The sequence below is a fragment of the Carassius gibelio genome, chromosome B18, assembly GCF_023724105.1.
Source record: "Carassius gibelio isolate Cgi1373 ecotype wild population from Czech Republic chromosome B18, carGib1.2-hapl.c, whole genome shotgun sequence".
In the NCBI taxonomy this organism is placed as follows: domain Eukaryota; kingdom Metazoa; phylum Chordata; class Actinopteri; order Cypriniformes; family Cyprinidae; genus Carassius; species Carassius gibelio.
Genome location: NC_068413.1, coordinates 6746215 through 6773774, shown reverse-complemented (window position 1 = coordinate 6773774; position 27560 = coordinate 6746215). Strand labels below are relative to the sequence as shown.

Genomic DNA, 27560 nt, shown 5'->3' with positions numbered 1-27560 from the left:
CATGCATATTCATGAAAGTCTCGGACCCGAGTATAAGAACAGATGTTGTGTTTATGGAGTCGCAAAGGTGAAATTTTACATAATAACAGTATACCAAAAGCCTATTCGCCCATCATGCCCATTAAATAAATAAATAATAAACAATACTTTAAAGTTGTAATTTATTGGGTAAAATATTAGCAATATTTACTGCTGTGCTCAATTTTATATTTAATATATCCAGATTATATTGCCGTTTCCTGTTCAATATTGATTCTATGATTCAGGGATAAACGTCCCATATGACTTGCATAACACTTATTATTATTAAAAATTATAAACCCTCTTCACATACCACACACACAAACAGTTTGGTGACATTACATTCCATCTCTGATAAATGTGTGTGTGCAGATGTGAGCGTGCAGCCAGTGAATCCAGCACAGTGGGTCCTCTGTTTGGAAAAGCGCTCTAGACTCTGGCAGAGAGACAAAATAGCCCATAGCTACTGATGCCTCTGCCTCCAGCTGTCACCACTGTCATCAGCAGGGGAAATGTACTGAGAAGTTTTCAATTGCTGTTTTATACCAGAACAAGGTAGTACATTGCGGCCATTCAAAAAGTACATTACAATGTAAGCTGATTTATTGCACTGCCATTATCATTACACCTCTGATGACATCATAAGCATTATCCTCTAACTATCCATGTTGGCTCACAACAGTCGATGCATTCAAACAAATAAAAACTACATTGTGGTTGGCTCACAAAATGCAATGCACTTAAGCAGAAAGTAGATTTAAAAAATGAGCTACATTATTACATCACACAATCAATGACATCATCAGCATTATCCTTCAACTACCCGTGTTGACTCACAAAATGCATTGCATTCAATCAAACAAAAAACACCCTGCTGGCTCACAAAATGCATCGCTTTCATACAAGCAGTGCATTTAAAAAATAAAATGATTTATTACCATCACCATATTATGGTACAAATTTTACAAAATATCATAACGGAACATGATCTTTACTTAATTACCTAATGATTTTTGGAATAAAATAAAAATCTATAATTTTAATTTATACAATGTATTGTTACCTATTGCTACAAATATACCCATTCAACTTATCACAGGTTTTGTGTACCAGGGTCACTTTTTATTGCCATATTATAAATGACCATATTCTGGATCCCGGAGTATCAATAATCAGCAAATCAGAAGTTTATTGAAAGAAAAATCATAGTTAATAGTAAATATGTGTTCCCTAATCTAAAGTGTTACCAAATCAGTATTTAAGAACTAATAGCATAGGACAGCCTGAACAAAATCACTGTTTCGGCATGATGAAACCATCCCTTTAGGACCCTATTACTTGTGTGAACCGTGCCCAGTGACCTGCTTAGGACGATCAGATCTGACCGAATCCTCCTCTCCACCTCCTCATGAGTCAACCAGTCAGATTGATAAATGAAAGAAAAATCCTGCTCCTGCCTCTCTCGCTCTCTATGGTTACGTGTGATCTCTGACCCAAAGCTCAGTCAGAAAGAGGGGAAACTCATCACTCACTTCATTACCCCTCCGTCCTCCTGGCTGCACACACAACCAACTCTGTTCTTATCTCAACCCACACAACCATCTGAGATACATGGATCTGAATGCCTGCATCCCACCCTGGAGATCAGGGCGTGGGCTGAAAGGTGATGGTTTCTTTGGATGGGATTAGCAGGAAGAGCGGTCAAGTCGATAGGCATGTCCTGGAATTAAAGTCTGACCTTGGTGTGTGACCCTCTATTTCCACCGTTTGATGAAAGTGCAGCCATCTATATAGTTTCCTGAACTGGAGCAGAGATGGAATCAGAAATCTACCAGACTTTTCTTTTCTCCATCTGCACTCACACAGTATGGCCTATTTCAGTACTTAGTTTTATCCGCCTCAGTTCAGGCGTGGACCGGCTTTACAGCTCCCAATAAAACACCAATACACTTTTACAAGCCAGTCGGAGATATTTATAATACCCGCTCTTCATTTCCTTCCAGAACGTAAGAGTTGTGGTAATTGGAGACATTTGGAACGTCTCGAGACTTCTCCTACCTGCTCGTTCCTTATAAACGCAGACAATTGCATATTATATTACGCTATTCTGGGGACAGATCGTGCTTAGATGGCTCCCAACTCTTTGCCAGTAAAATAAGAGATGCATATTTTACACTTAGATTGTTATTGCCAAGTCCTGGAGAGTTCAATAGTGCAAAGTCAGTGCATTTGTAAGGGACGCCTCCACTTTAGAAAATGTGAGGGATTTGGCAGAGCTCAGAGTGGGGACAAGAAACTTTTTTTCACCTTTATGACACAAGATGTGGTTACAGAGCAAACCATGAGTGCAAATTGGTACTTGAGCTCTACTTCTGTGCTAATAAGTCCTCAGGGAAGGGACTTTTCAGCAGGCAAAACTACCACTGTTATTTTAATTTTCTATTTTGTTTTGTTCCTCTTTGGTTTGTGCTAATGGACATTTGGAGTGTACTAAACTTGTTTACTCAGTTCATAAAGGTGAATCATAGACAACATGCACAATAAGAATCAATATCAGTGCGTTTTAGAAAGGTCATATTTGGAAAACTTACAGGAATGTCACTAGAAATGTCTCAAAGAGATTTTAATTTACCCCAAAATGACAACAATCCTGTTATTATTTACTTACCCCCATGTCATTCCAGAACTAATCACTGACTGACTTCTGCAAAACACAAAACAGATATTTTGAAGAATATTCCAACTGCTTGTCTAAACAATGAAAGTCAGTGGTGTTCAATGTTGACCTTATGGATAAAAGCAGTTAGAAGAGGTAAAAGAGGCTAACTTCGCCCATGAGGGGGAGTAAATGATGACTTTAAAATTACAAATGTTATTTTTGGGTCAACTATTCCTTTAATACTGCATTCTTCTTCAGATATTCATCTCCAACTTCTCAATTTGACGTCTCTCTTCACAAAGTTCCACAGTACTCATCATATGTTTTCCTTCTATTTCTGATGTTTCACACCTTTATTGACTGAGTAGATCAGCGGGGCTCAATTAATAACGTAGAAGGATTAACAGCCTGACCTTTTTTTTCTGCCCATAATTCCCATGGGGCTCAATTTATCTTCAGGAATCCACAGCTAGTTAAAAAAAAAAAAAAAGAAAAAAAGTGATTGACACTTCTAACCTTCATTGGGATGTAATCTTCATCTTTAGCACTAGGAGATCTAATTAATTAGTGGAATCTCATTTTCACACTAATGGAAGTAGACAGAGGCGTGATAGAGGAGAAAGGGGAGAGAGGGAGTGTGAGGAGAGAGGGAGAGGGTGCCATTTTTAATCCCACAAGATGGACTCCACCTGCTTTATGCACTTTAGAACCACAGCTGAACTGGCTTGCTGTCAAGTAGCTCTCCTGGTTAAACCAGGCAAATGTGTAGATGTTAACCCTTGTGCGGTGGAAACCCTTGCGAGAGAGCTTTGTTTGCTCACTGCTGCCCAAGGGCAGATCAGGGTGAATCTCATATGAGCTCTGCAGTGTGCAGACAAACTAGACATTTGCTTCAGGACTCTAGTTTTACACTGAATAATATGGTGATACAACACAGTGCCAAAATTGTTTATTGTACAACTGTAAAATGTCTTTAAAGTAATGGTTTATTCAGAAAGTAATATTCAAGATTTAAATGAGTTTGCTTCTTCATAGGAACAGGTTTGAAGAAATTGATCATTACATCACTTGCTCATCGCTCATCATCAGCAGTACACGGGTGCCTTCAGAATGAGAGTCCAAACCCCTGATAAAAATGTTAAAATAATCTACAAATAATCCACCAAGCATCACGTCCATCAATGCAAGTTTTGTAAAAAGCTGCATGCATGTAATAAACAAATCCATCAAGAAGTTTTTAATTTTAAACTATTGCTTTCATCTAAAATACTGAAGCAAATAAAAAGTCCTTGGCAATATTGCTTTCTATAATCAAACGTTGTCTCAAATGAATCAGAGAAATATGAGAGAAATATGCACAGATAAGAAATAATTAAAAACACTTCTCGGTGGATTTTCATCTGTGAAAAAATAGGTAATGGACTTGAACTCTCATTGTAATTGACGGCACCCATTCAATGCAGAGGATCCACAACTGAGCAAGTAATGTAATGCAAAATTTCTCCAAATCTGTTCCGATGAAGAAACAAACTCATCAGGGTGAGCATCTTTTTAGCAAATTTTCATTGTCTGGGTGAGATTTTTTTAGGGGTCACTAATATCAGTATATTGAAAAATGGGTGTATAATTTTACAGGTTACAGATTTATTTTTACATAAATGTATATTTCCTCTCTTGTGCCGGCAACACTTTACGTTTTTAGCATATGCTTGAACTAACAATCAATGACTTTTTACAGCATTTCATAATCTATATTATCATTAATCTTATAAATATACTATTGATCATTTTTAATTCATGCTTAACTAACTACTTTGAATTTATACAACTTGTATGAATTAATCAATATGGATAATGCAGTAAGAAAATTTTTCATTTTGAGTTCAAGATACCTAATGCATTGACAAATGCTAACATATTTTTAATATTTGACACAATTGTTAAACCATTTTTTTGCCCACTACAGTTCACAAATATGGCCACAGTAGACATGCAGGATGTAATTACAGATAGGAAGATGGTAAAACGGAAGGAGAGAGAGAAACTACACCTTCCCCTGGTGTATTTATAGAAATGAACAAAGTTTAGGGTCTATCATACCGCAAGATGGGGTTTCTCTCGTCTAAAGCCCACTGCGCTAGATGGAATGGGTGAAGTTTTCACGAGTATAATGTCAAAGGCCCAGCACTGACGTTTGGTGACTTGTATCATGTGTCTAATGGCAATGTGTCACAATGAAAATGACAAATGATTCTGACAGAGCCTCCCAGCATTGGGGCAAAATTTAACAAAAAAGTCTGAATGGCATAGAAAGTGAAAATCTTTTTACGCCGAGACTGAAAAAAATCTGCTATGTAATTTGCAAATTTATTGAAGAATAATTTTGGATATCATTAATAAAGCCTCAGGTAAAAATGAATTTAAAAAGATGAATAAAAGACAGAGGGGAAATTTGCAGAATAAAAGCACAGAACATAGTCCTGGGGCAACCCGAGAGCACTCTTTATTCTGCATAAACTCAGTCACAAGTCTATTTCCTAGCCAACTAAACTCAATCTTTACATAATAATGACTGAATAAATGACAGTTTATATCTTTTATGCAGAGAAGTGCACATCAAATCAAGCAATAATGCAGTGTTTTCAATCATCACTCGCGCCCCTGATGCATTCACTGTAATATTTGCATTTAGATGACATAACATAATAACTTGGGAACCACCTGCAGGAGTAAATATTTTGCTGTCTGTTTTGTCTAGCCGTCCTGCCAAACACAATGATTCATTAATTGAGCGCGGGAAAGAATCTTCATATGGCGACTGACATTCAATTATGTGGGAGAGATCCGATTAAAAAGAGGTCTGAAAAGCATGTATGAAAAGCCTATTTTGCGGGCAAGCGCTGAGGGGAGGGTGAAGCTGTAATTTGAATGACCGTTTGGGTCCTGGGTGAACGCGGTGGCAGTATGGGAAATCACTACGCCACGACCTCATAGTAATTGGATGTCCATTGTGTGTCTATGCACGTGCATGCAGAAGAAATGCATGCCGATGTGTTTATACGGCATTATTTTCATTTGATTAGGATTGTAAATTTGGCCTTAAATCGCTCTCTGTAATCATTGCACAAAATGTTTATATTATTACAAACGCAACAAGGTTTCAAATTCACACTTCGATTGTGTCTAAATAAATTATACGATATTAAAATGCTTGTAAGAGCTTGAAACAATATTCACACAATATCTGTTTAATGTGCCATTGAGAGGTTCTAATATCTTGTTCCTGTTCAAAGACGAACAAGTGTTTTGTTTTAGCTCTTCTCCGAAACCTGAGGTGCTTGCGGACAACATTTACGGTAAGATAGAGGTGTTCTTGATGTGAAAGTGGAAAAATACTTACTTTTGGCCAAAATCTAAGGTAACATTTACAAAAATGCATTGCGGTGAGTTGGAAACATTGGAAATATCCATTCATAATGCCAGAATAATATGGAAGAATGGGATGGTATGGGTAGATCAATAATAAATATAAATACAAATAAATAAAGAAGGTAATTGTGACTTTTTATCTCATATTATTTTTATTTTTTTTGTGATTCAAACAAATGATTCAAACAAAATGTTAATAAATATAATCATAGGGCTTTGTTCAGTGATTATATATTATAACTTATATAATAGTATTATATTTGTTCAAAACCAAAATGTATTGATTGTATACATGAACTCTTACATAAATTTTTTGTATGTGATATGTATTTTTCTTCTTCCCAGCATCATTAGTTTGATAGCATGCTGATGTCAAACTCTGTCTATGCAGGCAAGTTGACAGAAAGACAGCTCACTAGGATTCAGAAAGGAGCTCTTATCTGACCACAGACTGGCCATCAGAAGCAGGACTATAATGATTAGACATACTCCGTAAGAGGACTGCCAGAATCCTGTCACTGCGTATCGATTTTAAGATGTCTATTTTGCTACTGTGTCATTTGGGCTTATGAAACAAAGGTGGGGGTACTCTGCCTGTCAATCGGCTGTCAGAATTAGTGGAAGGACTCAGATTGCCAGGACCCGGAGCAGATGCACTGTGGGTAGCCCACGATAGCAGACTGACCACAGAAGTTAGTTTGAGAAGGTCCTACAGTGACCGCCCTCCAAAGTGAGCCTGCAATCTGTCACCAAGTCTAAATAAAACTCAAAAACTAAACTTCAAACAGAATCGCAGACTTTTATGATGTGCAAGCCAACTTTTATGGATGTGTGAGAAATGCGTTGATTTGGCAAATGAATGTCATTTGTTCAGGATACTATTGAAACACCACTTATTGACTTAATAAAATAAAATAAAATAAAAAATAAATAAATAAAAAATAAAATAAAATAAAATAGTAATCTATTAAGTCATCTAAATTGTAGTCATCTTTAAACAAACAAACAATAGTACTACATATATAAATATATACTTATAATGTAGTAATAACTAATAATGTTAAGTGGAACCACATTAACTAATTAAAATAAAATAAAAACAAAACACTGAACAAAGTACTCCTGCAGAAATATTATAAAATACAATAACATTTTATAAAATGTCAATATATATATTTTTTATAAATAATAATAAAGTAAAAAATAAAAAAAAGATGGAAACTTCCCAAAGACTTGTACTTATTTAAAATATTTAAAAGTAAGGACTCATACACATCCATATGCACACATCTTCACAGAGCCCAGTTAATGTTCAGAGGTTGCGTAACTGAAACACTGTGTGATCATTTACATTACTGAACAGGCGATGTGTGTAGGATCAGTACGGCAAGCTTCTGAACCAATCCGATCAGAGGAAAAGATCAATCCGTGACAGGTGCATGTGATCATCCTCCTTATCTTTTTGAAAGGGCATCTGCTGCCTGCTGCACAAGAACAGATGATGGTTTGAGGACTAGATCTGGGCTTATATAAGAGTTTTTTTTTTTTGTCCCAGTTAATAATAGATTATGTTTCACATAGTTGATAGTTACTATGACATAAGATTACAGAATGTAATTTAACCAAGTTGTGATGTTCCCATTTCTGACAAGTGAGTTCTACCTGGATAATCTGATCTGATGTAGCACACCAAGTACTTTACCAGAAGCTTAAAACACAGACACACAAACATTATTAGTCATGCATGCTATTCTGAGAAGTACCGGAAAGAAAAGGCACCCTTGACCTGTCACAAGATGTGTGCACTGAGAAAACTGTTTCACAAGCTGTCAACAAGCCATTAGCTGAAATGGCCATTATTACTGAAATATTTTTATACGAGTGTGCATTTAGTTATTTAGATCAACCTGTCTGATTCTTGCAACATCAGATGTGTGCTGCCTTCACACGTCTTTCTGGGAAGTTTCTACACACAAACCCGGACGTCTTAATTACAATGTGATATGCATTCAAATGACTTTTTGCATTCAGATTAGTTTTATTGTTAAGAATTAAAACTGACATGTTATGTAATTTCAAAGAGCTTTTTCTTTCTTTTTTTCTTTGTCATGTACAGACAAATGGAGGAAGATTTAGAAGTCTACAATATATTCTGGAAAGCACCTGATCAGATTAAAGGGAAATTAAATAAAAAATTAAAGGCATACTCCACCCTAAAATGAAAATGTTGTCATTGATTACTTACCCCCATATCATTCCAAACCCGTAAAAGCTCAGTACGTCTTCGGCAACACAATTTAAGATATTTTGGTTGAGACTGTCTCATAGACTGCCAAGTAAATAACAGTGTCAAGTTCCAGAAAAGTCGTTGTCAGAACACTATCTCCATCCAACAAAAATAACCACTTTATTCAATAATTCCTTTGTCAACGGTCTCCTCTGTGTCACTCCGTATCACTGTGCTGCGTATGCTCTTCTGTGTCCTCCATATTTTTGTTTTCTTCGCTTACAAAAAGTGTTCCCGTCGCTTCATATAACCCAGATTGCACGTCTGATGGCAGATGGAGTATTCTGACGACGACTAAGGTCCATGGGACAGTCTCAAGCCTCCAGGTTGATTAATGACAACATTTTCATTTTGGGATGGAGTAACCCTTCAAGCAAGTAAAAAAAAAAAGGATATATATTAATAATGATATATCTAATTTCTGATACAGGTTGTTTTATGCCAGTCAAACAAAATAGATTTCACAAACCAATTCTCGACACCGTTGTGGGCAAAATTATGCCCAAACACTTGTAAAAGTGTTTGTGAACTTTAAAAATACCAAGAGCTAAAAAGAAAAAATCTGGTAAAGAAACAACACACACCTGTCTCCTTGACACACCTGAAATCCCCTGGAGCTCATTGTGTAAAACATCTGTCACATATGAGATCAACTGCAATGAAGCACAGACTCTCGGGAATCGTGCAGAGGAAACATGGTGTCAGTGAGTCGCAGCGGTGACAGTGAAAGTTAGAGCAGTTTGTCAACATCCAGTGTTTCACCATGAAGAAATCAGAATAAACGGCTACATTCAGACAGCTTTCATGTAACATTTCAATTACAATGTCAAATCGACTATCAAACACGCTCTGGAACGCATACAAACATGCATTTAATGATGGCTTTGCTCTGTTCCAGCTGAGGGGTTTTCTACTGGCCTTGTCGGACACAGCCGATGTTGGTGGATAAGTGTGTATAACCTCAATTAAAGCATGCTCTAAATGTCTGACAACAGCTAATATTCCTCTTCCAGCAGCGGACCGAATTGATGTTCCTTCATTCGTCACCCCGCAGAAAAAGCAATCATGCTGTTGTCTCGCTCTGCTTAGGAACTGGGAAGCGCTGCTTCCAGTTGCTCATTAGCATGCATCACTAACACCCCCTGTCCTCAAGATACCAACCTTCCATCTCTTAACAACGTTAAAACCCCTGCTTTAATATGCAGAGGAATCTGCTCTAATATACTTGCTCTAAAAGTGTCTTGAGGATAGTTAAACTTTAAAACACACCGCAGTTATTGTTTGTCCCTGCAGATTTGCCCCCTAATGTTTGCTTGCTTGTTTGCAGAGCTCGGTTTGAACAGAAAGCCTCCGTTCTGTCGGCCCTCCTGTTAGAGGTTCAACCCATAAAGCTTTAAGAAAACAGCCAGCTGTGTTACAAGATCTGACAGTCTTTAAAACGGGTATTTTGGAAATATCTGCGGTACATTTTGTAAATTTGCCATTCGTATTATATGGAAAATTGGTTTGCAGGCACTAAATAAGACCTGGGCTTTGTATGATATTTCTGAATGGTGGTATAGTTTTCCTCTCATGAATGTTTAAGCCACAAATATTTGCGTAGAGGTTTAAATCCAGTGCCAACATCACTAACATGCTGTAAACTTGCTTTTGCTCATGAGATATACACTTCTAAATTTCAGGAATCTTGAAATATCAATAGAAAGTAATTCAGAACAGAACAGGAAATTCAAGGAGAGATGGAAAAGATTTTACAATAAGATCAAACTTATTAACATTATTTGACGCATTAGCTATCACAAACTCACTTTTTTTTGCCATAAACAATTACTTGTTTATATTATTTAATACAATTTATAGATTCTATTTACACTACCAAAATTATTTAAATTTTTTTTATTAGAAATCTTTTATACGCACCAATTTTTATTTTATTAGTTCAGTGTAAAAATATTGCAAAACAGTAATATTAATGTTATAATAAAAAATAACAGTTTTCTTTTTTTATTATATATTTAAACTCTACTCCATTTATTTCTACGTTAGTAAAGCTGAATATTTAGCCAGGTCTTTCTTCAGGAATGACTCGAATATAATGATTTGTTGCTTAAAAAAATAATTCTTATTATAAATATTGAAACAGTGATACATTTATTTTCACCATTTATTTGATATAGATAATCATAAATGTCACTGATCAATTTTCGTTTACATTCTGGAATGGTAATGTATAATTTTTTTCACAGTATGTGATAATTGAACTTTTTTAACTACTATTTTATAAACATAATTTGATCATATTCTTTTGTTATGTATTAATTCAAAATACATTGAAGACTGTTCAATTTTACTTTACATATTAAAAATAACAAGATTTTAAATAATCCAAAATTCATTAAACCTTGTTATAGAGAAAAATAAAGGAATTTAAGAGAGGGATAAATTGACAAAGTTTGTCCATGACATCCCCAGCTGTGGGCGGGGGCCCAGAAATTTGTAGTACACCAGTGATTAAACATCATACTGTTCACCAGTTTGCCATTAATTCATATAACTTCCATCCATAAAGGAACTCAAAGAATGCACATACCTCTCTGTCGAGTTGGTGGGGTGCTATCACGGTGACAATGTCGCCTCTTTCTGGGTCGATGTAGAACATATTGGGTGAAGGTTTATCGGGAAGCTGTCTCACAATGATGTAGCGCAGTACAGCGTTGTCCGTGTTGGGATCGTCTGCATCGTAAGCTGTCATGGTCATCACTGTTGTGCCTGCCAAAAACAGTTGAAAAACAATGCGTTATAATGGAAACAAATGGGCAGGATGCTACTCGCTGTGGTGCCAACTATATTCTTAAGGTTTTATCTGTACCCTGACACCATGACACTGTACACTGCCATTTTTCATTAAACCACAAAGCCGAAGGAACTTTAATTGATTGAACTCGGCGAGCCGAGCAAGAGAAGGTGACGCACTTTGAATGAGGCTTCAGGGCACAAAATACGAAAGAGCAAAAGTCTACTTTTAAGAACCCCTGTTACGATCCTCCCAGCAAATCCGAGTTTTATATTGTAGTGCATCTAAAATAAGGATGCCGTTCTTGGCAGATGAACTGTAATCCTATTCAATCCTTGACATATCAGCTCGCCTCCTCTCTCAGACGTGGCCTCCGGAATGAACAGCAGCTCGACAGTACCCAGAGAGAGGGCGATATCACAGTTCAAGCGACGCCGTTCATCTATTTCATTTCCCCTCCGTCTCATCTGAATGTGCTCAACCGCAAAAGTGGGCCGCAAATGGAGCCAGAGCCTCTCAAAGTCACAGTGTCCAGAAAGTGACACGAGGCTAAGTCATATCTATCTCCTGAAGTTAATGGCCTCTATCAGTGACGTTAACCTCTGATCAGCCTTTACAAGAGCTCTCGCACTGTACGGCATAAATCCAACAGGCACCAAAAAGAGAAATAAAAAAATAAAAAAACTGTGGGGACATGTGCAGACCCCCTCAAATAGGAATATTAGCATCTTAGAGTCTAAATGAGTAAAAGGCAATTATAAGTAATTAAGGGAGAAGTGAGTATCAGCACAGGGAGAGAGATGGTATTAGGCGACGGTTAAGCAGTACACCTCTAATGATTAATTACACATGCTGAAGCTCAAAGCGGGGCTCTCTCGTGACACCGCTAGTCAGAGCGAGCGGTTCCACTTCACAGTTCAGTTACACCAAGTTATACGACCTCTGTGTTCGCGGAAACACACACTGACACACATATGAGTGTGTGCACAGCATGACTGCACACACACACACACAGACACATGCAACCTTTTTCTTTCTCTCATTCGCATAAGGAAAGACAAGCACCCAGACAAGAGCACTCATACGAAAGAAAGAAAGAAAGAAAAAAGAAAGAAAGAAACCCCTAAAACAAGTGAATGAGTTAAAATAGTTCTTTAGAAGAAAATAATGTGCAAAGATACAATTTTAAGAGTGGGCCAGTGTATGTACATATGATTTGTATCTGATTATTTATTCATAATTACCAAAACTGGCTCCTGATAGAGACAGACAGACAGATAGATAGATAGATAGATAGATAGATAGATAGATAGATAGATAGATAGATAGATAGATAGAGACAGACCTGTATTTGTCCTTCAGAATCTTCTAAACACCAGAAAAAAAAGAATTTGCCTAAAAAAGATGAAGAGCTTCTTTTTATGTCTTTCCATTAAAGCCAAGTTAAATCAATGACTGTAAATCCTATCAAAATCAATCTATGATTTAGTACTACTGATTTAGTACAACAAATTTAGTACTATTCTTTTTCTAAGACATTTAAGTAGAAATTGATTTTCTTGTCAGTGAAAACTAGTCCTGTCCAAACATTCTGTTTATGTATAGAGCACATTCATAATCAAGACATTTTTACAACTGAACAAACAATTGTGAAAGAATAGCATAATCAACCTAATCACCACAAGACCCCTTGATTCGGAATCCCGTTCTTGTAGTTCTCTTAACCTGTTCTCCTCCTGCACCCTCATAAAGATCAAAAAGCTATGAGGTATTTAGCGCTCATCAATATGAACCATGACAAAAGCCATCAGCTCCCATCAGCACACACATAAATCAACAAGCAGATCTAATTGGTTGATGGGAAGGGCCAGCAAGTGAATGCAAATCACTGCTATGCAATTATGAGGCAATTATGTCAAAGCTGAGCCCAATTCAGGAGCTATTGTCTTCCTTTATGAAGTCCATACTCTCCCCAGCGCCAAGGCGGAATCAATGTTAACTACATTGGAAGGTTTAATGGGAGGACCTGAAACTGCGGGTCTCCATTACTGTATTATCAACTCTGTTCATCTAATTGGGGCTATGGGATCAGTCAGAGTGAGGACTTTTTCTTTCTGGCTCTTTCTTTCTCCCTTTTAATTCCACCATCTTGTCACACTGAACAAGAGGCAGAACATTGAAATGAATAATGTCTCATAAAATGCCTGACTTGAGCGGTTAATTTGATATCAGGCTCGGTGTCTAACTCTGCATTAACTAAGACTGAAAACATTCATTGGCATGCTGAAATCAGCTATAGTATGAACAGGCAAGTAGGTGATGTAAACATAACGTCCACTACGTTCTCAAAACTCAGGCAATTTGATAATACCTAGAATATCAAAATTAACTTTGGGCGGCAGATCCTTTTCCTATTTGGCACCAAAACTCTGGAATAACCTACCTAACACTGTTCGGGAGACAGACACACTCTTGCACTTTAAGTCTAGATTAAAGACCCATCTCTCTAACCTGGCTGACACATAACATGCTAACATACTTTTAATATCCAAAACCGTTAAAGGATTTTTAGGCTGCATTAATTAGGTAAACCGGAACGGGGAACACTTCCCGTAACACCTGATGTATTTGCTATATCATTAGAAGAATGGCATCTACGCTAATATTAGTCTGTTTCTCTCTTATTCCGAGGTCATTGTAGCCACCAGATCCAGTCTGTGTTCAGATCAGAGGGTCACTGCAGTCACCCGGATCCGGTACATATCCAGACCAGATGGTGGATCAGCACCTAGAAAGGACCTCTACATCCCTGAATGTCAGCGGAGCCCAGAACAACTGGAGCCCCAGATACAGATCCCCTGTAAAGACCTTGTCTCAGAGAACCACCAGGACAAGACCACAGGAAACAGATGATTCTTCTGCACATTCTGACTTTTCTGCAGCCTGGATTTGAACTGCTGGTTAACTGAACAGAGATGTCATCACTGAATTCAAGGATGAACCGACTTTAACTGTCATTTTGCATTATTGACGCACTGTTTTCCTAATGAATGTTGTTCAGTTGCTTTGACACAATGTATTTTGTTTAAAGCACTATATAAATAAAGGTGACTTGACTTGACAAAGAAATCTGTTTCATATATATATATATACATATTTTTTTTTTGTTATTTTGTATAAAAAATAAAAGTGAATGCAAATCACTGCTATACAAAAAATCTTCAATATGATTTGTCTGAGGCATCAGTCGGCCTTTTTTTTTTACAGCATACAATAATAATAATGATAATTCATAATTTAAATCTTTCTCATTCAGACTATACCTTGGGCGCTGTCTTTATCTGTTGTGCACACTGTTTTCTCGTCTTCTCATCCTGTTGCGCTCTGATATAGCAGAAGAATGTGTTGTTTGGAAGATCAAGGCATTTCAGTGGGCATCTCTGCCTTCTTACAACAGCTGAAGCCCGGTGGGTGCCAATCACATAGCCCCACTCCAGAACTGAAGGCAGTGCGTACCATCCAAAACCGTGGGCTTCTCCACAGGGCACCTTCCACTTCGACATGGCCCCAGCTGCTTAAAATCAAGCGCTGGCTAAAAAGCTGGGCCCTTCAGCTATTGTGGAGGAGAGGTTTTACATAATAATAACTCAAAATGTGTCACGCCATTAAAAAGGCATATTTATATCCTGACAATGACAGTTCGGGACAAGGTTCATAGAAATTAATCCCTTTTTCTTGTTCTTGCTTTTTTCTTGTTCCATCTCAAAGGATTCCACAGACACACTAAACAATGTCACTAGTGTTCTTTCAGATCAAAAATAAATAAATATAAAATAAATGTATATATATATATATATATATAGTGATTTTTCAGTTTTTTTATATTTATTTATTTATGTTGTGTAAATGTATGGGCAAAAAAACTAATAAACAAACAAACAAACTTGTTTAAGGTAAAATATAAATATAAATCTCCCATGGTGTAACCATACCATCCCACCAGACCCCTAACAACCTAGCAGAGAACTGCAAATCACATTCAGTGCTAATTTTGCCAGAACAACTGCATTTTTAACAGTTTAATAATTCCTTGAGGTGCTAAAACAATGCAAACAGCATGTGCAAAATAAACAACACCATCAGCAGACGCATTTCATATTTAGCCTACCTCTCTGTTTTCAGTTATACAGCGCTGTACAAAGAGAGTTTAAAAGAAAGTAAGAGCTACAGTGCGCCAACACAAGGCCGGTGTCACACGTGGCAGATCCTCTATTACAGACATCCAGGGAAATCGATATGACTTCAGGATCTCATTCACACTGGGGAAGCCAGCGCACTCTGTGATGGCCTTTATAATAGGAAAGAACGGGGGGAAAGATTGAGACAGGATGAAATAATGATGGAGCAGGTGTGTGTGAGCGAGTGATCAGACTAGGTGCCGGGATAAAAGCAAGAGAGAGGAAGGGCGAGAGGTCCGCAGGGCAAACAGACAGTGAAGCTACTGGACAAGGGATCACTGCGCTATCTTTGGACTTTGGCTAAACTTAAAATACGCAGATAATGAGGCTAATCTTCTATCCGAAATCTACCAAATTACTTTTTTTTCTTTTTTTTTCAAGAATGGATGGAGATTTGTGGAGAAGGACAAGTTTGAAACTTTGCAGCACACAAAATTGGTGTGAGACTTCAAAAAGCACCAAATTCTAAATAGTGTGGCTTTTTATAGACCATCTCTGCAACATAGCAACAGAAAAGCACAGAGCGCTATCACCCTTCATTCTGAGAGGTAATTCAATACATCTAGTGGTTCTGGAAAAAGATAAATGGACTACAATGTGGAATGGTGCACATCGGTGAAATTTGCGGCCTTTTTGCCCTGAAAGAACCAGCTTGCCTATTCTCCCTTGGTTAAAGGCACTCAAGTGAAATTCAGTGGTCTGTCTAAAAGAAGTCCGCAGGCATAGTCCAGCTATTCAATGTTCCTGTTGTTTCATAACACTGTGACGAGTAAGCACCATTTTTATCAAAACCGCTGAACTGCTGGGTGTTCTGCAATTTACTCATTCCCGCAAAGTGTAGTCCCATAGCAGAAACATTGCTGTATATGGAAGAAACACTTGAAACTTCGCATTCACACATTCACACTCGCATTGTAAAATGCTGGACCTAAGCTAAAGGAAAACGTACATTTTTATTTATTTATTTTTTCATAAAATTTTAGCAGGTTTCACATTTTTTAGGTTTTGTACCTTTGTAATACACTGATAACTACCAAAAGCAAGTGTTGATGAGAAAGTCACTCGATGAACCAAAGCTCATCACTAGCAGCTTTTAAACACTAACAAGTATAGAAGGTGCACAGTGTCATTCATGCAAACACCATCATGGTAACACAAATTGAACTGAAATAATGCAATAAACATTCATTTAACAACATTACATATAACATACAACCTAAAACTAAGAAGAAAGCTTCAACCGAAAAGCATCCAAGGTGAAATTTAATCTTAAGAAAGAAAGTCTTCTACATTATGTAGAAGACTTTCTTTCTTAAGATTACATTTCACCTTGGATGCTTTTCGGTGGGATGTTGAGTTTGGGATGTTGAGTTTGGGATGTTGAGAGACTGTAGTAGACGGAGGATCCTTTAAAGGGCTAAATGTTTTGTGTTCCACTGTGCTGTATTTTAATCGGTGTTATGCAACAGACAGATGTTTTTGACCAGTGCTACTGCATTTCATTTTGTTTTCCCCGTTTAAACCGAACCTTTGTATGTCTGTCTGACGAAACACTTCATGCAATTTATTTCACTTTGCATTGAGAAGATGATTCAATGTGATGCAACAAGAAAATCTTCTGTTTTCATTTTTGCTAGGTTACTTCTCCTTTTTTTAAATATTAAAGTACAGTTTTTTTTTTCACTCAATATGTTTACTTCCACTTAAGTATAACTGAGTACTTTTTATACTGCTGCCAAAAAAAAAAAAATTAATTAAGAAGCAAAAAAGTAATTACAATGTATATTCAAATCTTCTGGGGCCATACGATAGCTTTTTGTGAGAAACAGTATTGGAACTGGATCATTCCTGATCTAAGTCCAATTAGTCCAATTAGTCCAATTAGTGAACAGGATCAACCAGTACTCTGAAATGATTCATATAAAAAGATAGACTCATTACCAAAGGAAGTTTCTGAATGCAATTCACTGACTCAGTGTTCCATTTCTTGAGCTAATATCTCCCTAGAGGGCAAGATTATCCATGAACGACAAAAGTTTCTTTATAAAGCCAATGCATGGTTTCAGTAGATCTATAAAGCCATATGGACGACTTTTATGATACTTTTATTGTTCTTTTTGTTATTGTATTAAAAAGAAGTGTCTGAAAATGATTTAAATCTTTTTAAAAGTGTTAAAAAAAACAGCATGCAGGTTTAGAATGACATGACAGTGAAGAAATAATGACAGAATTTACAATGAACTGTTCATATAAGTAGAGAACACTCAGCCATTTAATTATAATTGATTCATTCTAAAGCACCATTTGTCATATCCCAAAGGGACACCAAAGAGGGTAAAACCTCCATTTTTATCTATGATTTACATAAAAGGTGAACTTCAGGGCACCACTAAAAGGGTAATAATGGACTACCAACACTTTCATTGTTTTGGTATTGTATGTAATGCATACAACAAGTGCTCATCAAGCCATCATCATTTCCATAAATCACTTCTACAATTCTGATGTGAGATCCGAACCAGCCTTTGTGACTGACAAATGTATAACCTAAAAAAAAGCTAACTTAGTTTCTCAGGACTGAAGCTAAAACTGTTCAGGAGGTAAAAATAGAGGCTTACAAATGAAAGAATCAATCTTATTTCAACACAATTCAGTGTCACAATGCCCCGCTATGCAACCTTTTGTTATAAAATAACACCAGGGATTTTACATTGGACGTCAAGCGGCGACCCAACACAGTACAAAAATTGACTTTCAAAACTAAGAAAAATGTCTTAAAATCTAATCCTTAACTTGCACTTCCACGTTTTTTTCTTTTTTCATTAAGCCTCAGAGCTCTGGTAACTCACAAAAAAAAATCCCACAACGCACACAGGCAAGTAAACACAGAAATGTAATCTGTGTGTCCAGTTTGATCCCAGGCCTGCAGTGGAAAGTGCTGCAGCATAAAGCCACACATCATTCTCTCATCTCGTCCTTGTCACCGGCTTCTCCATTACAGATATGAAAGAAGAGAGCAAGAGGTAGCACTTATTAACACGATCTGTGTCTCTGTGCGTGAGTGAGATGAGTGAGAGAAGATGAGAAAGCAAATGACAGAGAAAAAGAAAAGAATGCAAGGGTGTCTGGAAAAGAAAGAAATAAAAGCAAGCAGAAATGGTCTTTACACTGCATGCAACCAACATCTGATGTGGCGTTTGTTAAAAGTATGTCTTTTAATGAGACACAGATGTTGCATAACAATCGCCAAAAACAGACTGCATAGTTTTGGGAGTGACAACCGCATGTGTTTGCTGAAGTGAATCCTCTAATTTTAGTTGGAAATGGTATGTAATGGTCTTTGACTATGTAAAGGTGGTCTGGTGTTCTGTGACAGAATGACAGTAACACACCTCTCTTCTCTCCACCTCTTCACCTTTACAGCCTACAGCCGACTAATTAAATTCTACCTGCACCATTATTCCTATCCCTGAAACATGCTGTTCACTCATTCTAGCAGTTTCCAATGCAGAGCCACATGTACCCATAAACACAAAGAGTTGATTAAACAATGAAGCAACTTCAAAAGCTAGACATTAAATAAAGTATTTCAACTACAGTTAAAGTGTAGCTTTCGGGACAAAATGATAAAGTGACAATATGTAATGTAATATAATACACTCTACACTCTTTTTTTTTTTTTTTACCCAAGTGCTGGGTTCACCATGTTGGGTCATTTTATTGGGTTATTTTTAATATCCATACCCAGGTGCTTGGCAGTTTTTATAATATAATATTAAATAATATAATACACACTACTGTAAAAGAATGTGATCATTAAGATTCTATAATGCTTTTGAAAGAAGTTTCTTATTCTCACCAAGGCTGCATTTCTATGGTCAAATCCAGTAAACCTAGTAATATTCTAAAATATTTTTACCATTTTGGAAAAAAACTTCAGCAGCCATCTTACTTTCCACCAAAATATTAAGCAGCACAACTGTTTTCAACATTTCTAATAATAAGAAAGATCAACAAATCAGCATATTAGAATTATTTCTGAAGGATCACGTGACACTGAAGACTGCAATCATGCTGAAAATTCAGATTTCCCATTACATTTTAAAATGTATTAAAATAAAAATATATATATTTTAAATGATAATAATATTTCATAAGAACTGAGCTGCAAACTGTGACAAACAGCAGCGTTTAACTAAATTTTTCACTATAAAAACGCCTGAAAGAGACTTCTGTACAGAACTGTTTCTATTAGAAACCAACAAACTCTCAGGACAAACTGTCCAAACAACTTCAATACAAGTGCAAATAACCAATCACTGCCCTGACACTAGCACAGTTAACACACTGTTCCAACAACCACTCAAATATGTCATTTGTTGAGTGATTTCTTCACAAATTAAAAACAACTGAGCTTTCACATTTATGACAATTTTTGTTTTTACTAGTTCAGGTAAAGGGCAGCAGTCACAGGAACAAAGGTGGCAGCTGATTAAGGTGCAGAATGTCATCTCTTCCTATTAGCTACATATTGTGTATTAATTTCTATTAGTACATAACATGTTCCAGTAATGCAAACGAGGCCGATATGGTGGACGAGAATGTGTACACGCAATGGAAATGGAGTGGAATGAATATCATCAAATGAAATGGTGTTCAATTAGATAACAAATTTGTTTGTGTCTGTGCTTGTATATCTGAGGGGGAGTGCAAGAGTATGTTTACAGTCGTGTTCAGATGAAAAAATCTAATTAACACCTCTGTGGGAGCTTTCTGCATTAGCTAACTGTTTCACAGTGCATCCGTAAAGCAGCAGGAATCCGTTTTGATCCTGGCAGCACGCAGCATATGTACGGTTTAATGCGCACATCACTGCGGCTAAGACATAATGTGTGTCTTACTATGGCTGTGCTCATCAAACCAGAACGCAGAATGGCAGTCCTCAGCGGGGCAAAATTTATGTTTAAGGAGACACCAAGCTTGGGTGAAATGACATCAAGCCTTCTTGCAATGCAAACAAACAGCTCAGATTGTATCATTCAGGTTTAATGTTTGCCTGACTCAATATAATCCTAAACTTCCCGGGTTATCTGGTTATCAGCATTCTACGCAATATCTTCTTTAGTGTTTAGCAGAAGAAATAATTACATTTAGGTTTGGAAGGACGTGAAGGTAAATAAATGATAGGTGGACTATGCCTTTAGGGATGATTTTCTTGCTTGCTTCTTTCTACTGACCCACAGCTTCCACCAGGAGCTGTAATGTAATGGTGGACGGTCTCTGACATCTCATCAGTGGTGTGTGGTTACACACTCTCTTCTACAACCTGACAGCAGGCAGCAGCCTTATGACACCTTTCTGACAAACATTCACACAATCAACGAGAGGTAACACTTAACACTGACAGCAGCATGCATGCTAACACAAGCACACATGGGGAACTCACTGAACACAGACCGAAGACTACAGCAAATAGACCACAGTATGCGAAGACACAGCTGAAATTATTCTTCACAGAATCCACTATGCCCCTGGCCTAAGAGCGCCTGGGGATATTACTTTCCCTTTTTTTACAGAACAAAAATTGCTCTTCGTTTCCCTTTGTGAACTTAAGTCTTTTACTACAGTGTCCAAAGAAACTCAAAGGGAAAATAAATAATAATCTCTGTCAACGACAGACAAAAACAAATCTTGCTTTCTGAATAAGAACACTTCATAGATTTACGAGACCATGGTCATTTACATGTCAGAGGCTTTTAGAACTTCGCTGCTTTAGGACAGAACCGCAGAGAATTACTAGGCCTGTCAACACTGAATTGCCTTTCAAACCCAAGATCCTTGCACTAGAGACATGTAAAACAAGACAGAACAAACTTATTGAAATCCCAGATCTATATTCAATGCATCACCCTCCAAAACTTTTTACAGATTGCTTAACAGCTCAGGATCAGACCCCTTCCGCCTGGGTTACTTCCTGTCGATTGAGACCCCAGCGACGAACTGACTCTTCTGAGGCCCATTCTATAAAATTTGCTGTCTGTGTGGCTTAAAGAGCTCAGATGTAGTTCAGGTCCCTGTGCTCAGGAAGCTGTCGAAATGAACCTCTGGTGGCCCAGTGAGGTTTAAGGTGATGTCTCAGCACACATAGGATTGTGCTGAGGATTGGTTGAAAAGCCGTTTCACCTGGAATTAAACTGATTGTGAAGAAATGATTCTGAAGAGAGGAAAATTTGCAGTGATGTAGCTTTCGACAACATATGGACCCCCATTAAGTAAAGTCGGAGCATTAGAAAATGAATCAGACTGTTCTGCAAAAAGCATGACTATCGACAATGTTTAAAGTTCATGTCATTTAACTTTATACTTCGCACTCTTCAAAAGTTAGTCAATGAGATTTTTTATTTTATTTATCAGTGATGGGTTAGACAGATCAAAATTGACAGTAAAGACATTTACATGTCAGAAAAGGTGCTGTTATTCATCAATAAATCTTTTATAATAATAAAAAATAAGCAGCAAAACCATAAAAAAAAAAAAAAAATTTATATATATATATATATATATATATATATATATATATATATATATATATATATCTGCAGTTTTAAAAGAGCACATTCATGATGTTTTTAAAATAATGAACCACCCAAAGTGGAAACAATATCTGTGACAGCAAAAAAAAACTCTTAATTAAATCTGTTCACAATCTATGATACACTAAATGAAAAAAGTACTAAACTAAGTAGTCTTTTTGCTCTGAAACAAGTCTATTAATCTACTAAGGGATGTGGCAGAACTTTTCTTTAGTCTAAAAGACTAATTAAACATTCTGGTCCGTATCAGCAGACAGATTAAATCACAAACTGCTGCTTGTCCTCCACCGTGGTTTAAAGTCTATATAGTGATTTCAATCAGTTAATAGAAGAAGAAAAATCACTTTGAAATTCTAAAAGCCCTCTTTAATGTTTAAAAAATCTTATGCTTCATTGTCTACAAGAAGAGGGACTATCACTTTAGCAGAGGAAAATTATATTAACAGACTTTAACTGTAATCAATCTCTCCATGTCCATCAACACTGACAACTTTGCACCACCTTCCCAATGATTTTCCATAACATGCAGTAGTCTTCTGACATGTTAAGCATTAAAATTCAGTGGGGGAAGAACACACTCTCCACATGGTGACAGTCAATGAATACATAGGCACCAGCCAAGCCATGATTTGGGCATGGGAATTGGAGATCTAACAGAAAAAGCTGCTTTGAAGTGCCATATTCTCTTGTTGAGGAAGATACTAGAATATAAAATAGTTCCATCACCAAAGCCATTGAGATGAGCTACACCTTACCCGATAACACCCTGAGAACAGGTGTTTTACACAGGCTCCAACAACGCACAACATGCAGAAGCACAAGTGTACAAAAATAAATTTGCTGAAGCAACCATGCTATTTTACCTTGTTCTAATACAGCTTTGAGCTCTTTTGGTGAGTTGTGTTTCACAAGACCCTTACCTGAGTGCTCTTCATTGTAACTGAAATGCAGTACCGGGTGAGCTACTGAACAAGTCTACTACATCAAAAAACCCAATTGTGTGATGGATATTTTATGCAAATATCAAATTATATTATTTTACAAATCATGCACTGTGGTCATAGGGTTTTGAGATGTTGCTTGAGGAACCATGGAAAATTAAGACTTTATAAATTGAAAAGAAATGAAAGTTGGTGATTTGCTGCCTCTAGTTTTCATTTCAACCCGAAACTTCATTGTATAGGTACAACTATCCCAAACATACACATAATACTACCAGCTAAAAACAAGTTGGGAAGCTGTGCAGTCATGTGACCAGACCAGTTCGAATGGCAGCAGAGACAGGAAGACATGTGTCATATGTGCATGTGTGAGTGTTCAGCGTCTCCACTCGGCTCAAGCTATACGAAGAGACAGTAGCTGATGGTGCAAAACTGACGGGCCTTTCAACGCAACATCTGCTAGCGAGCTAAACATCATTAAGGCAACTCGCACAGATCTGACATCCCTGCAGTATTTTCTGCTGTGATGGGCGGCAGCCAGCCAAAAGGACAGTCAAAAACAATAAAAAGAGCTCTGAATTTGACATTTCAAGTCCCAAACATTTGCATTTTGGAAAATGCCACTCAAATCTAAAGCAAGAGATACAAACAGGTTTAGCTGAATGGATTTCTTGGGGGCAACCTTTCACAACATTTTGGCATTTAAAATGGCTTTTTATTTAACTGAACATGAGCTGTATGCAGTGCATTTTCATCAATAAGAAAAAAAAAACAATGCTTTTCTTCCCAGGTCTGAATCAATTCAAAAGAAGTGGGTCCTTTCAACAGACAAGAGTATTAATTATCGGGGACGGTCCATCTATTTCACAAGACTGCAAATGAGACAGAAAAACTATTAGCTTGAGTTTGTTAAAAACATACTCGGAGCAATCAATAGACCAAAGATACGAGGAAAGAGATGAAAACAGAAAATGAGGAAACCAGGTATGGAAGGAGGGAAACAGATGAACGCCGAGAAAAGAAAGACAGATAAAAAGACTCTTGAGGAAGAAAAGGGAGAAAAAGGAAGGTGTTCATGAACAGAGTTTAAGCTAGGTGGTGCTAAATGAGATATGCAAAAAAAAAGAAAACAAAAAAAGGAATTTGATTAGGGGTGTAAAACATGCAAAAGCAGAAGATACTTGTTGTGTTTATCTCAATCGCATCCTCTAAGTGTACACCAGGCGATGAGTGCCTCTGGTCAGTAATTGAGAAACCAATATGGTTCCTCGGAGATCCGTCGCCTAGCATTCAGTAACATTCTCATATCTCACAACGAGTAAGGTCCAACTTAAATTTAAGATTGCATTCTACCTGCAAGCTAGAAATTCTGGGAGACATCTCTTTTATGAGAAAAAAGGGGAGAAACTCATTAACATGAAGCCGTGGGATGAAGTGAAATGCATGTTTAATTTTGGAGAGAGAAAGGAAAACTTGGCGAACAACATGCCAAAACTCTGCCATCAATCAACGGAATCTCTTAATGAAACACTATGGGGTAAACTGAGGTTACACAGATTGTGTACTTATATTTTTTTATTGCAAATAAATGTGACCCTGAACCAAAAAAACAGTCTTAAATGTACATTTTTCAAAATTGAGAGTTATACATGCATAAATAAGCTTTCCGTTGATGTATGGTTTATTAGGATCAGAAAAATATTGGCTGAGAAACAGCTATTTGAAAATCTGGAATCTGAGGGTGCAAACAAATTTAAATACTGAGAAAATCACCTTTAAAGTTTTCCAAATGAAATCTTAGCAATGCATATTACTAATTAAAAATGTATTTTTGACATATTTATGGTTGGAAATTTACAAAATATATTCATGGAACATGAACTTTATATCCTATTGATTTCTGGCATAAAAGAAAAATCTATATGCTGACCCATACAAGGTTTTTTTTTTTTTTTGGCTATTTCAAAAAATATACCCCCAGTGACTTAAGACTGATTTTGTGGTCCAGGGTCACACACACACACACACACACACACACACATCATATACAATTTAATAGTGCCTTAATTGTACATTATGAGCTTTACAGGCCACTGTATATTTTCATTGCATTTTAAAAAAGTGTCCTGAACATCTCCTGCTGTGTTTCACTGAAGAAAAATGTCCCACGGGTGACTAAATGATTGCAAAGTTTTATTTTTTCAGGTGAACTACTATTTTAAACTTCTGTTTTTTTATGATTAGAGTGTTTTCAGAGGAAACATGGAGATTTTAAGACGAAGTAGTCTTGCAGTTATTACCTCTGAAGCTTAGCTTAAATCTTATTGCTTTCACTGTCATAAGGTCTCAGCTTTGTCCCTCAAACACGATGCATGATGTAGTTTCCTCTGATAGCAATGCAAATGCTGAATATAAATGAAATGTTATTTTCCAGTCAAGTTCCTATGGAGAACAAGAAACTGTTGTATTTCCTCTTGCACTACATACAAAGACAGGCAGTTCATACATACATTAAAGATGTGCACTTGATGAATACAAAATGGACTCAGGCGTCAACATAAATGAAGCACAAGGCTGAAATAAACAGTTATCTCTCCACATTTCTTCCCATCCCTGTTGAGCTATTGGCTTTATTGTGGCTCTCAAAGGAGAAATGACTATGTTTTACATGAAAGTCATCTTCCACTCTGTTTTACAGCCTACGGCAAGTCATGAAGTCCACACAGCTCCAGCTGAGAGAATGTACAACTTTATCAGAAACTGAGTTATGGAAACCTAGTGTGCTTCTCTAATGAATGTCTTTACAATGCTTCCAACTCACTCTGTAACTCCATATCACACATATGCACAAACAGACACCATCTTTGTTTCTACATGCAATTTAATAAGTGTTTTGCAGAGTTATGGAATAGAAGAACCATTTTAAAAACCAGAACAATATTTTTACTCTTTGGCTCTACAGAAAACTGCTCATAATGTTGCCTTACATCAGAGATCCCAAACCTCAGGATGATTCTTAATAAGATACCTTAGTTGTTTATCTTGCACAAACAGTTCTGGGGCAATCATAAATAAACTTCATTTATTTTATTTATTTCCAAATGAAATCAAGATGGGGTCATTAACAAAAGTAAAGTCATTTATGCTGGAACTTAAATATCGTAGAAGCTTAATTACACCTATTATGAATACACTGTCTTTTCCACAACTTTTAATGAGAAGTTATGACTTGCAGGTAACAGGGTTGCAATCGAAATCCTACTCATAAGTACCCCCTGGGGTATATGAACATTGCTTGGAATCACTTAACCAATACATTCATCTCAACCTAGACTCTTAAAAATAAAGGTGCTTAAAAGGTTCTTCACACCGATGCCATAGAAGAACCATAAAGAACCATTCAGTCAAAGGTTTTTTAAAGAACCATCTCTTTCGTCTCTTTTTATAATCTGAATGAATTCCAATTGTGACTTGAATAAAGATGGAGGTCAATACCAAGCATAAAAATTCTATAAAGTATTAAAGTTCTAAAAAGATCTACTTAAGAAATATTTTGTATTTGTATTTCATGTATGTATGTACTGTACTGTTTATGTAATGTCATCTCACAAAGGTGATGTATGGAGCAGTGAAACATCAGATTTGATTGGTCATTATTAATTGAATAGCTTGTGAATCCCCTTGATAGACGTCCTCTCATCCAAAGCCCCCAACTCACCTTCCCACACATTAAAGCTCTTAAAAGTTTGCACCACAAACTTGAATATCTATACAAATGAGTAACACCACAAAATAAGAGCTTGCCAGGTCTCTATGACAACAGATGTCACGGAAACAAGGTCTAATGTGACAATGCCATATTAGTAGTCTCATAATAATCTATAATACAAGCAACTGAACACTCTCTGATCTTGAACATTGCTGATGTGATGTAAAATAAATGTATTTTGGAGAGTTAAAATTGTGTGCTATCCAAATGGGAATTCAATAACATCCAAAACGGAAGAAAACTATTTTCACTCACCATAAATGGCAGAATAACAGAAGAAAACTTTCATTCAGACTGTCTTCAATTTTTCAAAACACTTTCTGAAAAGAACAAACCACTCATCGTTTTATAAAAAAAAAAAAAAAAAAAAGGACTAGTAAACTTTAGCTGCCTCTTTGCTTTTCTCTCGTACAACATGCAACAATTTCTTCCCTACTGATGCAATCAGAAGAAAGACTAAAAATCACAGAAAAGTGGGGCAGGGCTTTGTATTATTGCTAACACCACATTTGGAGGATTGGTAAAAAAAAGAAAAAAAGAAAAAGAAATATATATATGTGTGTGTGTTTCTGCGCATCTCACAAGTCTGAATGGCAGGATCAGAGCTTTAAGCACAGGGAACCCTGTGGATTGAACAGCTTGTGATCCATGTTTCACCTTGAGAGTTAAAGCTGTGATCTCACTAGTTTAAAAAAAAAGTAGCACTTAAAATATGCACATAGATCTTGCTAATTTGGAGAAGAAATAGATTAGTCTTCATTCAAAGCCAAAAATTATGTCTTTTCAGTGGCTGACAGGCATCTCAGACTCATCAGATATGGTTATAGTG

General features: G+C 36.7%; 1 protein-coding gene across 3 annotated transcripts in view; it reads right to left on the bottom strand.

Moving 5' to 3' along the window:
- LOC127977809 (cadherin-13) overlaps positions 1-27560 on the bottom strand; it is a 281167-nt gene that overhangs the window by 80914 nt on the left and 172693 nt on the right. For all 3 annotated transcript variants that reach the window (XM_052582947.1, XM_052582946.1, XM_052582949.1), the window contains one exon: positions 10987-11165. In XM_052582947.1, coding sequence (XP_052438907.1) covers positions 10987-11165 — 179 coding nt within the window. The remainder of the gene's footprint in view (positions 1-10986; positions 11166-27560) is intronic.